Source organism: Petromyzon marinus, chromosome 64, assembly GCF_048934315.1.
Source record: "Petromyzon marinus isolate PM22_M1 ecotype Great Lakes invasive population chromosome 64, UKy_Petmar_22M1.pri1.0, whole genome shotgun sequence".
NCBI lineage: Eukaryota > Metazoa > Chordata > Hyperoartia > Petromyzontiformes > Petromyzontidae > Petromyzon > Petromyzon marinus.
Window position 1 is genome coordinate 17362854 of NC_133730.1, and position 14769 is coordinate 17377622.

Genomic DNA, 14769 nt, shown 5'->3' on the forward strand with positions numbered 1-14769 from the left:
GTGTTACACTCATATGAGTGTTACACTCACACGAGTGAAACACTCACACGAGTGTTACACTCACACGAGTGTAACACTCACACTAGTGTAACACTCACACTAGTGTTACACTCACACGAGTGTTACACTCACACGAGTGTAGCACTCACACGAGTGTTACACTCACATGAGTGTAACACTCACTAGTGAAACACTCACACCAGTGTAACACTCACACTCGTGTAACACTCACACTAGTGTAACACTCACACTAGTGTTACACTCACACTAGTGTTACACTCACACGAGTGTTACACTCACACGAGTGTAGCACTAACACGAGTGTTACACTCACACGAGTGTAGCACTCACACGAGTGTAGCACTCTCACGAGTCTAGCACTCACACGAGTGAAACACTCACACTAGTGTTACACTCACACGAGTGTAGCACTCACACGAGTGTTACACTCACACGAGTGTTACACTCACACGAGTGTTACACTCACACGAGTGTAGCACTCACACGAGTGTTACACTCACACGAGTGTAGCATTCACACGAATGAAACACTCACACTAGTGTTACACTCACACGAGTGTAGCACTCACACGAGTGTTACACTCAAACGAGTGTTACACTCACACGAGCGTAGCAATCACACGAGCATTACACTCACACGAGCATTACACTCACACGAATGTTACACTCACACGAGTGTTACACTCACACGAGTGAAACACTCACACGAGTGTTACACTCACACGAGTGTAACACTCGCACGAGTGTAACACTCACTAGTGAAACACTCACTAGTGAAACACTCACGATAGTGAAACACTCACACGAGTGAAACACTCACACGAGTGAAACACTCACTCGACTGAAACACTCACACGAGTGTAACACTCACACGAGTGAAACACTCACAAGAGTCGCTCTAACACTCACATGAGTGAAACACTCACACAAGTGAAACACTCACACAAGTGAAACACTCACACGAGTGTAACACTTACACGAGTGTAACACTCACACGAGTGTTACACTCACACGAGTGAAACACTCACACGAGTGTTACACTCACACTAGTGTAACACTCGCACGAGTGTAACACTCGCACGAGTGTAACACTCGCACGAGTGTAACACTCGCACGAGTGTAACACTCATACTAGTGAACGTGACACAAACACGAGTGAAACACTCACACGAGTGTTACACTCACACGAGTGTAACACTCACACGAGTGTTACACTCACACGAGTGAAACACTCGCGCAAGTGAAACACTTACACGAGTGTTACACTCACACGAGTGTAGCACTCACACGAGTGTTACACTCACACGAGTGAAACACTCACACGAGTGAAACACTCACACTAGTGTTACACTCACCCTAGTGTTACACTCACACTAGTGTTACACTCACACGAGTGTAGCACTCACACGATTGAAACACTCACACGAGTGAAACACTCACACTAGTGTTACACTCACACGAGTGTAGCACTCACACGAGAGTTACTCACACGAGTGTTACACTCACACGAGTGTTACACTCACACGAGTGAAACACTCACACGAGTGTTACACTCACACGAGTGTAACACTCACACTAGTGTAACACTCACACTAGTGTTACACTCAAACGAGTGTTACACTCACACGAGTGTAACACTCGCACGAGTGTAACTCACACTAGTGAACGTGACACAAACACGAGTGAAACACTCACACGAGTGTTACACTCACACGAGTGTAGCACTCACACGAGTGTTACACTCACACGAGTGTAGCAATCACACGAGAGTTACTCACACGAGTGTTACACTCACACGAGTGTTACACTCACACGAGTGTTACACTCACACGAGTGTAACACACGAGTGAAACACTCACACTAGTTTTACACTCACACGAGTGTTACACTCACACGAGTGTAGCACTCGCACGAGTGTAACACTCACGAGTGAAACACTCACGATAGTGAAACACTCACACAAGTGTAATACTCACTCGACTGAAACACTCACACGAGTGAAACACTCACTCGACTGAAACACTCACACGAGTGTAACACTCACACGAGTGAAACACTCACACGAGTCGCTCTAACACTCACATGAGTGAAACACTCACACAAGTGAAACACTCACACAAGTGAAACACTCACACGAGTGTAACACTCACACGAGTCGCTCTAACACTCACACGAGTGAAACACTCACACTAGTGTTACACTCACACGAGTGTTACACTCATACGAGTGAAACACTCACACGAGTGTTACACTCACACGAGTGAAACACTCACACGAGTGAAACACTCACACTAGTGTTACACTCACCCTAGTGTTACACTCACACTAGTGTTACACTCACACGAGTGTAGCACTCACACGAGTGAAACACTCACACTAGTGTTACACTCACACGAGAGTTACTCTCACACGAGTGTTACACTCACACGAGTGTTACACTCACACGAGTGTTACACTCACACGAGTGTAGCACTCACACGAGTGTTACACTCACACGAGTGTAGCACTCACACGAGTGTAGCACTCACACGAATGAAACACTCACACTAGTGTTACACTCACACGAGTGTAGCACTCACACGAATGAAACACTCACACTAGTGTTACACTCACACGAGTGTAGCACTCACACGAGTGTTACACTCACACGAGTGTTACACTCACACGAGTGCAGTACTCACACGAGTGTAGCACTCACACGAGTGTAGCACTCACACGAGTGTTACTCACACGAGTGTTACACTCACACGAGTGTAGCACTCACACGAGTGTTACACTCACACGAGTGTTACACTCACACGAGTGTAGCACTCACACGAGTGTTACACTCACAGGAGTGTTACACTCACACGAGTGTTACACTCACACGAGTGTTACACTCACACGAGTGAAACACTCACACGAGTGAAACACTCACACGAGTGAAACACTCACACGAGTGTACAGCCTTAGCGCCGGCATTCCTAGTATCGGCTGGCCATAGCAAATGTTGTGGTAAAGCGGTGTCTAGTTGTGCGGTCGTGGTGGAAGTGTACAGCGTGTTAATAGTCGTGTGGTAGTGTTGTGGTACAGTGCAGTCGTGAGGCGGAGCGCAGTTGAGCCAACTTGAAATTGATGTCGCCTTAAGTTTGACCCGCACCGCACTTTCACCCGCCCCTCGATGTCCGTCGACTCCACTCGAGGCTCAAACCGCGTGCGTGCGGAGAGACGCCCAAAGACTTGGCGCTCTCCGCCGCGACGTAATAAGAGGGCGTGGTAGACGTCGCCCCCTTCCTTCACGCCCATAAACGCAAAGGGCGCTGTACGAAACGTTGCAGCGCAACAACCACACGAGCAGACGTGACACAAACACGACTGTAACGTACGGAGCCCGGCGGTCGCTTGACCGTTGGTCCAGCCTTAGCGACGGCGTCCCTAGCAACGGCCGGGTATAGCAAACGGCGTGATTAAGCGGTATAGAATGTAGTGTATTCGTACAACGTAATAAGTCGCAGTGGTAGCGCAATTGTAGCTACTTGTAATTCATGATGTATCCTTCAACGTGACCTGATTCACACGTACTCACCCGTATCTGCTCCGCCACTTGGATGTCTGTCGTTTCGAATGTCGACAGAGCTTAAAACCGCGTCCGTGCGGCGAGACGACTTCGTGCTGCCGCAGCTGCCGCAACTTCCGCCGTTGTGCATTCTGTTGCTAGGCGACGTAGTAGGGAAGGGGGCGTGGTGAACAAGGCCACGCCCATCGACTCGAGGAATGGTCACGTGCCCACTCATGAACATCGCCAGTAAACGATGCACGCACTACCGCCATTCACCACTAGGTGTCGGCGCCGATAACAACGGCGAAGTGCACAACATACCCAGGTGCCGTGGGCTGAGATGACTGACTGGAAGACACACCATGGTCCCAACTGCTAACCTGGGTTTTAACCGTATAGCGCTCGGCTCGTTGTCACTGGAGGGCGACTGCCTCCAACTCCCCAGCGGCGTCCTTCACGAACCTCCTCCACAGTGGCCGATCTTGACACCGCTGGTACCAGTAATCGGCAGTCCAATCAGCTCCGCATCCTTCTGCACCACTGTATTCCATCTCCCTAGTATGTGCCACACCCATTTAGCCCTATCTATCTGGCCAAACAGAAGCTGGCATGCAGTGGCTAGGTATGCAGGCTACATGTCACCGATGGAAGTGTCCAGATCTTTCAAGGTTCTGTGGGTTCCTCGCACAATCCAGTCTGGTTAAATCCAGAATGGATCGTATGGCTAGCCTGAAGGTTTAAAAGTTACGCAGATGTTCCATTAAGAGGGCTACACGTTTCACAAGCATAGAGGGCATAACAAGCCAGGTAGCTTCTACATAGCGTTACACAGCTGATGAAAAGATGTCGCTCGACTGATTCAGAGACCTCGGCTGCCAAACCAGAGCTGGTCATAAGCGCACTGCCCAAGTACAGAGACTTCTCTACTCTCCCCACAACTCTCCCATCACTTATGAGGAGTTAATGGAGGGGAGCATGTGATGACATAAAATACCCAGGCAGGTACTTTGTTTTTGTGGGGCCAATGGCAAGGCGCTATTTCTGAAGTAGCATGCTCCAGGTTCAGCAGTAGGATCTGCAACTCTTTCTCAGTGGGAAGCAATCGCCAGATAATCCGCATACGTAGTATGGTTGACACAGACATGTAGACATGCAAAGATTCCCCCAACTCATGTACTGTACCACTAGGACTGCACTAAACAGCATCTTGGATGAAATACAATTTTATACAAAACTGTGTTGCCTTTAAGGACTAGCCTTATTCAAAATCAGTCAAATTCACTACGGGGTTGCACAAAACTTTCAACATGCAAACCATAGGATATCACATAATCCACATTCATAATTCTCAAAAAATTAATACTCAATTGAAAGTGTGCACTATTGACTTTTTAGGCTGAATTTGAAGAAATATTCTGACACAGCAGGTTGCTGGACGTATGTGGAACGTCTTTCGTACCATACATATCCAACCATGCTAATAAGTACTTAAATCAGTTCTAAATAATGTTAGTTAATGCTGGAGCACCTGGATGTAACATCTTTCAAAAACAGATATCTTGGGCCGTCATCATCCTCTTCCACACAAAAGAGAGAGAGAATAGTGCGTGAGCAACATCTTCCATTTTTAAACCATGAGACTTTCTTTAAAGTAGCAATCACAGTACAAACGTGTAGGGACTGTGTTGGATACCGTCTCCTTTACTAAAACAGATGCTCCCTGCTTCCCCATCTCAATCTCTCCACTGTCAAGTGGTTCAGATGGACAAGCCTCTGAAGGAACCGGAATGGCGCAAGGGTCACGTGCGGCTGCACCGAGCCCTGCTGCAGAGAACATGGGAGAGCCCTCGTCTGCATAGACTGGCTGCTCAACACTTTTAAGATGCCCGGCGCTTGCTGTACACCTTTGTGATCACGCCATTAGTGCGGGTTCCATCCAAGGGTGAGGCGATGGGGGTGATCGCATCCCCCTTGAGACGCCAAAATAGCTTTTCTAGTGTTATTTCTTCTATCTACGTGGCTTTCCCAAAAGACCCAAATAATATTTTATTGATATTTACCAGTAAGACGTGTTTTAAGCAGCTTAAAATGTCGGCGCTACCGTCTCTCCCGTTACGAAGTTTATAGACCCGCCTCTGCACTACTGTGCACTGCAACTCTAATCCAGTGTTGTTGCGCTGCTAGGTGTCATTCAGTGGGCAGGCAGGAACATCGAGACGTCGCTGCTGGGGTTCACTCGAAGTGTGCAGCGCGTGTGGTCCTCGGTGGAGAATGGGGGTCTGGGACAAGTCCGTCGTCCACATCTTCACAGAAGAGGAATACTGTTTGGAATCGGAGACGTCCACATACGAATCTGCCAGCATCAGAAAACAAATATTGGCGATGAGTAAAATTCCATCTTTGGTCACAAATTTTCTTTTGAAATGTGAAAATAAGTACATTTAACTTCACATTGTTTTAGTGTAAGTGCTCATCTCAGAAATATCCACATGCAGCTGATTGCTCACACCATTGCCGGCAGAAGGAACTCAACTGGGGGAGCTCTGGAGAGCTCCTCGAGGATTATCAATTATCTTTAAAGATGGACAGGCGTCTTGGAAAGGAAGTACCCACATGCGTATTGCCGATAAACTCGTTGCAGTGCGCCTATTTTACTGCTGGGTGGACAGGCACTGTGAATTTAGGAAACATGCTTTCACCTTTAGGTCAACCCAGCCTTAAATTAGTCTGAACCTATACTAGGTCTCCCCTAGGTCAAATCAGCCTTAAGTTAATACAAACCTAAATTGGCCCTCCCTTATGGTTTACTTTGGATACATACAAGGCACAATTATTACAACTAATACTCATAACCATACTATCCACCCTACCCCTAAATCTATTCCGAACATTTGCTCCTGTCTGTAGCCGGAAGGTTACACTTCATATGAAAGTGTATGTGCTTGTATTTTAGATGTAAATTTGCAGCATGGGTCTTGCAACGTTGTCATGTACACTCAATGGGGAGAAAACTCGCCACGCAGGAAGTTGCCCATGGTGGAAATGGAACGATGAGATGGGCTGTGTGCAGGGGACGGGTCCTGGCATCACAGGACAATGCAGGGTGGTAAGTGGCCTTGATCAGTGACCATCATGGCTGCTGATTGAGAGCATACAGTAATGTTTCACGACGGATTACCACAACATTTTTTCTTAATAGTAGAGTTTTGTTATGGGTATAGTGCAACAAAACATTCCGTAAAAGTAATCTTCCTACAATATATACATTGCAAGCAGTATTTGAACATGACTTTCTCTAATTTTGTACAAACTTTTTGTGTTTAAAAAGGAAAACATTTCATTTCAATGTTTGTTTGCAATCTGTCCCTTTGAATATTATACGTATGGAAATTAACCAGAGAAAGCCCACAGAAACCACGGGATAACACTCAAGCTAAGTCATTCAGTACTACGTCGCATATCCGACTTGCTGGGGAGTGTGGTATAGGCATATCGGTGAAACGTTTGTATGTGACTGAACATCTATATACAATGACAGTCAATACATGCAAAGATGCTGCACTGGGTGTGGCCGGTGAATTGATCAGGACGAACATGCAACGTACTCTATGTCAAGCATTCTTGCTGTACCAAATCCTACAGGTACCATCCCATCACCCTGCAGGCGCGTGCCCCCAGCAAACACGATGGCTCCATCTCCACAAATCCCACCAAACCCCAACTACAAACCACTGGTTCACAGGCTCATGTCACAGTGGTTATCATGCTGATTTACCCAGCAAAGCGTCACTGAGCAGTGACTATTTTTCAGAAGAGTCTTGCCAGGTTCTCACAGGAGGGGGTTACGATTGCTATGTATATTCCCAATTGAATCATTCGGGCACAATTGTTCATGAGAATAACATGACTCATGATGCCGCCACACAATGGCCTAACCTTGCGAATGACGTCACAAGATCTTTAATGTCCACTCTGAAGCAGACTGAGTGTATGTTTACAGTTAATAAACCCGCAGTATCAAATCCGAGCAGCCGCTGGATTCTAACCGCGCACCTTCGTAATAAGCGGCAAACGCACGACTGCTAGGCGGTCACCGCCCATTTGATTTTCGACCTCCCATTATCTTTGCATGAAAACAAATCACTTTGTTGACGTTTGTTTTCGCCACTAATTTCACGAACCAAATGAACCGTGACCCGGTGAATGTCACCGGAGCGCAGTGGCGACAATGGAGCCTCCAGACGGCGCTCTGCCAGAAGCGCGGAGCGAGTCCCGTGAGCCAGGCCGGCTCCAGTGCCATCACTTTCCTCACGAAGAAGCGAGACGTCTGCACCATCTCGTTCAACACCACCCAAACGCGCGTGCACAAAAGCACGCAGAGAGTGACCTTCGTTTAGAATTAAATACTGGAGGGGGCTGCTGTGGTGCAATGCCTAGCACGCTGGCCTGGCAACAGAGAGGTTGCTCGTTAGACCCTCTGGCACAGCAGTTGAAACAAATGGTCAAGTAATCTTAAATTCCCCTGCCTATCTACCAAGCGGTAAAACATATGACCAGTGTGGAAGAGTAGACCAAATATTTTGTAAAGGGGCTCTCACACGAGCATCCTCGTGGAAATTCTTTCTGCCAGCAGAGGCATGAGAAAAAGCAATATCATGACTGTGCCACAGCTCCACAATCCCAATTGTTTTGGCAAAGTGGTCAAAGAATGTTGCTAATTAAAAAGGTTGCTTATGTATTTAACACGTGGGTGTTTAGAGGCCAGAGCACTGAACTGGCACCACCGAGTACCTGAGTTTGAATCCAGGCAGCTGCCTGTGATTAAAGCGGGTTCTCAAATCGAGTGAGTTAATGGTCTCAGTCCGGTCGTCATTGACTGCACAAAATAATGCATCACATTACTGTCACTCTGCACTTTATTGGGATATATTTCCAGCTATGAGAAGTCACAACATTATTACGACTAACATTACTCCCATATGAGGAACGGGTGGGAAAGTCCTGCCCTTTACTATGTGGACGAAAGGTCAATTTAAAGGGTACAAAGTAGCTCTGTGATATCAGATTTAGTGGGCTATGATCTAACACAAGGCTTGTATTGCTCTGTAAGACACGAATGACTACTTGGGGACCCATGACATGATGGCGAGAGCACAGTCGCGGTAAATTGGGAAAATATGGAAAAAAATGCAGGTTTACGAATAAAAAACATTGCGGGTTTATTACCAATACAGTGGCTTCTTGGCATTGAGCACGGAGGTGGGTGTGGATGTGGAGCTGAAAGTCATCTCATACCTTCCTGTTCCAATAAAAAGTATAAAATCAGAGTACTAGTCAACAGACGTCTACTGCCATTAATATCAACAAAAAATATATAACACACACATTTGCATGAAATTGTCCACGTCTACAACATGGCCGTGATGAACCCAGTGAGACAGTCAAAGCTGGGGACAGCATGAAGAATCTCAGTACTGTTAGATCAGTTTCTCTGGCAAAGACACTGACACAGAAGCATGTACACATACAAAGACAAAGATACCCCATATAGCCTTTACCAAACTTTTGGAACAAGTGGTGTTTTTGCAAGAACCCATGAAGTCCGGCTGGCATACTTGGAGCTGGGTGGCCAGCACCACGCCCGGCCGCCTTCGTCTCCCAAGTGGGTATGTTTACACACCGCACCAGGTACTGATTTCAGGTTGAGTCGACATAGAGGAGGCCGAAGACCGGTTCGGATAATCGTCACTGGTGTTGGCCATGAGCGGGACCGAACTCGGGTCACCAGGTTCGTAGTGCAGCTCGCTAAGCGCTACAATACCACTCCCCACCACTGCACACATACGTACACTCACACACAAAACAAAAACACAAAGAGTCACATCGTTTATACAGGCTGCCATGCAAGTGCTGCTGGTATGTGCCTATTAAGACTGGCAATGTGCACAAGGGGGTGGTGGGGCCAGTTCCAAGCCTAGCTCCCTTTGCTGATGTTAATACACGCTGAAACATGCACTTATTTGGAGCTGAGTCTACATACAGGAGACTCGAATTGGTTAAGATATCACTCACCACTGATGTGAGCCATGGCACGGAATCAAACTTAGGTCGCTGGATTTGTAGCCACTAGCCTCCTGCAACACATACGCCAATTTCTACACACGTACACTCAGACCCCTGAAAAAACAAACAGAAATTACCAGGGATCCAACCTCAGGTGTCAACAGTGCCAGCGTAGTGTATCTGACCCTGGCCATTGTGAACTCTTTCAGAGCAGCAGGTAGATACCCCTCTTAATCCAGGAGCTCAGCAGTGCTCACTTCATGTAGGACATAGCCATTCTGATTGCCCTGAACCACACAACCAACTTTTCTTATTCCAAGCCAAACGTTCCATTATTGCATGTAGTCAGCTGCTTCTATTTCCTTTCTCCGTGAGCTTCCATTCCGTGCCTCTTTTCTCGTCATATCCACCGTCCTCGTGTCTCGTGCCACCGCAGCCTCCCATCTCCCCCTCGGTCGCGCTCTACTCCTTTGGTGCTGCATCGGTAGCATCTCCATAGCAACTTTCCCTTACACCTCCTTTGTCTCTTCTCAACACATACCATCAAAGTCTAACCTCTCTAACCTTCGCGATAATCTCAAAAACCCCTAAGGCACATGACCACTTCGTCACATTAAAACATGAGGCAGGATGGAGAAACTGCACCTGTAAGATTCACTGTGGTGCAGTTTGGCAGCATTGGTGAAGAAACCGGACACAATGCACGGGGTTGGCATCTCCTACTCATGCAGATGGAGCGGAAAACAAGACACACAACACACACATTGGGAATAGTGACTCAAATCCAATTCTTTGGTTCTTTCAGTAAAGTCACGAAGACAGAAAAATAAAACAAAAAATAATATATCACGACGTTAGGATCGCAACACAAGCGCTGCTTCAGCAGTTCCGCTGCTGGATTATTTTTTCTGCCTGAGGACGACCGCTTGTGTTGCGATCGAAACGTGATATATATTTTTTAATTTTCTACCTACGTGACTTCACTGAAATAACCAAAGAGTATGGATTCCTGCAGTCACGAAAGACTCAAATCAAAATTAAAATCCAATTATCTGTGATTCAATTTTCGCCTTATCTGTATTTGTCCACGGGTAAGAGCAGATAATGAGAAAGTTGGCAATGTGGGAAATATCCTGGGTCAGCTGGGGATTTGATGAAGATAACGCTGCAAATAAAAATGGAAAGGAGAAGGGGAAGAGGGAGGAACTGATCAGTTGGTGGAAAAATGTGAACAGTTAGACGGGACTCTCCATGAGAAGAGCCTGAAGATCACGAAAGATGAAGAGCATCGTTCTTGGGCATCAACCCTCGGTTATAACGACGACAAGAGATGGACAAGAGCAATGAGATAAGAGTTGTCATGCAACATGTAACATTACATTTGGTTTTGCACTTCAGCCAGGCAGAGGTGGCGCAAGCCTGTGATCCAGTACTGTGGAGGCAAGAGTTGGCGTCACACAAATGTTTGTTAGAATGCAGCACAGCACAAATCTTGACGCCACCTGTTCCATCTGTATGGGAAGGAATGTTGCACTCCTCCGCACTCAGAGACTGATCTAGGCAACCATACTAAAGGAAAGTGTGCTACTTGAAGGTGAATTGCTAATAAAATTACGATGAACGCTTACAAACCACTGCATTGACATAGTTGGGAACCCAGGTAACCGCAACTACCGGTCAACCCGATATGTTTACCTGTGACACTTGGATCGGACTCGCACGAGTTCAGCCCGTGAGTCTGTCACTCCACATGGTCTCAAAGTGCCCCTAGCCTGGGCAGAAGCAGACATCGTCGGGAAGTCATCTGTACTTGTAGAACATCTCTGAGAGATGGTTGCATCCCTCCACGGTTAGGACGGTGCTCGTGTACTTGTGGTTGAAGAGCTTTGGAATTTCTGGATTAAAAGTAGAAAGTCATGGTGCAGTTCTACAATTATTTGCTTGTGTCACTGCTGGCAGAAGGGCCTCCACTCGAGAGACCGTGCAGTGGCTGGTGCACCAAGCAGTGGCGAGGCCTTTGTGTTCCTGAGGTTGGTGATCATCAGTGTTGATTTCGTCAGCATTTCACTCGTTTAGTATTCGTCTACAATAACCTGCAACATTTTAGTCAACCCATCATCTGTTTTATTTAGACATTAAAATAAACATGCCAACTAAATGAAATCCACAGAATAAGACGTTACGTAAATTCCACAGGTATTTGGTAACTAACAAAATTAACGCTCCTGTTGATACATCAGAAGCCACCGATTACTTTTACTCAGAGTTGACCTACAATAATGGGAACAAAGCAGCATGGGTCAGTATAACCGTAGCACTGAGAACCAACACGGCCTGCTCATCACATGCAATAGCACGGCATCGATACTTGCATTTTAAAGCCACGCTAGCATCAACCACACAATCAACTCAAACCTCTATATCAAAAGTAGCAGATGTAATAATCCTCAGCTCTTCTCTCTTCTTCTTGATTTGCCAATAAAAAGAATACCATGTGTAAGTATGTATGTTGAAACTTCTTTTGCACCATTCAAAGTCAACTGTGCTAATCGGAGGTGTGGAAATTTAAGGTGAATTGTGAATAAAAGTATGAAATAAAGACAATTAGGGCAGGAGATAGTGCTTTTGGAATATCGATTTGATCATCAAAAGCAGCACGACAAAGTGCCTGAATAATAAAGGTTGTTTCCAATCGGTACACATTACCCACTGTGAAAATGATCAGAAAACAATGACACTAAGCTGAAACTTATGCAAAGAACAGAGTTGCATTCTTGGGATTGCAGTGAAAGACAGATAGGGGAACATGTGATTCAGGGAACAAACAGAATCAGAGAAATCTTATTGTAGATGTAGAGGTGCTAACTACTCACTGTTCGGTAACCTGCATTGCCACTAGGTATCAAAGGGGCAGTGCAGCGCTACCTCTGTGTGAATAACGGTTGGGGTCAGACGAGGTGAACTGGATCGTAGCCACAGTTTGGTAACAACCAATCAGACAGTTCCACGTGGGAATGTGGGATTGGTTACACCTGGCCACAAACGGGTATAAGAAGGGTGAGCGCGCGAAGCGCGGGGAGTTCTCTCCCTACACGAAGACCGAAGCCCGGGCTGAAGATAGCCAGGACCCTGGACCCAGCCTTCCAGCCCTTCTGAGGGCTAAGGCTCAGCGTATCCAATGGTCAAGACCCACCGGGCCAGCAGTGGGTCAGATAGCCTCCCCTAGGTCCCAGCCGGAGGACTCTAGGATAGCGGTAGACTCGAGAGTAAGTCCCGCCAAGACAGGAAGCTGTACTTCCTTAGGTTAGCAAGAGACCTGTGTAGGTCCCGCTAAGTCTAGAGGCTGTACCTCCTTAGGTTAGCAAGAGACCTGTGTGTAGGTCCCGCTAAGTCTGGAGGCTGTGCCTCCTTAGGTTAGGAAGAGACCTGTGGGTAGGTCCCGCTAAGTCTGGAGGCTGTGCCTCCTTAGGTTAGCAAGAGACCTGTGTGTAGGTCCCGCTAAGTCTGGAGGCTGTGCCTCCTTAGGTTAGGAAGAGACCTGTGGGTAGGTCCCGCTAAGTCTAGAGGCTGTACCTTCTTAGGTGAGGGGACCGTATACCCCTTTGTGTGTTAAGGACTGTGTAAGAGAAGACAATAAAGAGTGTGCCTCATAAGAAGTGTATTTATCATTATAAACACTACATATGTATGTACAACTTCTTTCGTACAGTATAAAGCCAACCACGCCAATCAAACTGTTAAGAAAAGCAAGGAGGGGCTTAGGCTGGACACCACTCGATGGGATGATAGCCGATGGACAAAACCGGTGCCGGAATTGCAGCCAAAGAAGAAAACAAGGGCAAGACAGAGCGATGAGATTAGTTCAAGAGCGCGATGGATTGTGGCACCGCGCAGGGCAATGAGGGATGCCGATGGCATGGGGATCTGTTCATTCAGCAGTGCAGATACCAGGGCTGATGTTGACAATGTACATTTACATATACAGTACATTGACGATTAATTCTGTACAGAAAGTACAGCTGTTCCATTACGATTACTGTCAATCTTAGCTCATTACACCGAGGTTAAAACGTTCCCATATAAATAAGGTAAATTGTTCTAACTTTCTCAGCAGCCCAAGCGTAATGAATATTGGTGTACAGTGTCCACTCATGTGCTTCATCAAATATAATGGCATAGCGGGCACAAAAAACAAAACTCAATTAACCCTCGCACAGCACTCACTAAACACTACACCAGGAAGCAGAGTGCATTAGACACATTGTTTAAGGGAGGATGAGATACAATCCTGAACTGTATGACTGAAACCACTGCTGGCTGCAGGGCCTCAACTAGAGGGAACCCTAGAGAGGTGAGTGTGACAGTGAGACCAAGGTGAGTGAGCAAGCGCGTGAGTCGCGAGCAAGGCAGCGTCCCTCTCACCGTTGCGTGGGGGGTCGGGCACGAGGCTGTGGCTGCCACTGCAGGTCGTGCACCCCCACGCGTAGCTCCATCGTGTGGCTGGCAAAGATAGTTGTCACCGATGGTGGCCGTGAGCAGGAATCCACCTACACCCTACACATACATAGACAGAGTTGTCATTAAAATGGATCCTCGAGTTGTATTGATTTCATGGTTTCAGCACAGCCACCAATGATTTACATCAAGACCCAGTGTGTCGCACAAGACACCCATAAGCGCACATAGAGACACAGACTCCCAATGAGTTGTGATTAAACCTGATCCTCCATTTCAGTGAGTTGATGGTCTCAGCTCAATCACCGATGACTTACGTAAAGAACAATAGACTATTCTGGAGATACGACTCCTCTACTTAGCCTGGCACCATCAGTAAACCTCATGGCACCTGGGTTTCCCCCGTGACCTTCTGCACCTAGCCTGGCACCATCAGTAAACCTCATGGCACCTGGGCTTCCCCCGTGACCTTCTGCACCTAGCCTGGCACCATCAGTAAACCTCATGGCACCTGGGTTTCCCCCGTGACCTCCTGCACCTAGCCTGGCACAATCATTAAACCCCTTGGCACCTGGGTCTGTCATATGACCTGCTGCACATTGCCTGGTAACATCAGTTAACCCATAACACCTAGGTCTGTCACGAAACCTCCTGCACCTAGCCTGGCACCATCACTCAAACCCGTGGCACCTG

The 14769-nt window shown here is 47.1% G+C and overlaps 1 protein-coding gene across 1 annotated transcript in view; it reads right to left on the reverse strand.

The window, feature by feature from the left end:
• Positions 1 to 4765: 4765 nt before the first annotated feature.
• The window catches only part of LOC142906393 (uncharacterized), a 33024-nt gene continuing 23020 nt past the window's right edge, over positions 4766 to 14769 (reverse strand). The window contains exons 7-12 of the mRNA XM_076054050.1: positions 14044 to 14175; positions 11317 to 11393; positions 10267 to 10340; positions 8785 to 8857; positions 6553 to 6638; positions 4766 to 5911 (exon numbers count right to left, since the gene is read on the reverse strand). Of these exons, the coding sequence (XP_075910165.1) occupies positions 5739 to 5911; positions 6553 to 6638; positions 8785 to 8857; positions 10267 to 10340; positions 11317 to 11393; positions 14044 to 14175 (615 nt within the window). The 3' untranslated portion in view covers positions 4766 to 5738. The remainder of the gene's footprint in view (positions 5912 to 6552; positions 6639 to 8784; positions 8858 to 10266; positions 10341 to 11316; positions 11394 to 14043; positions 14176 to 14769) is intronic.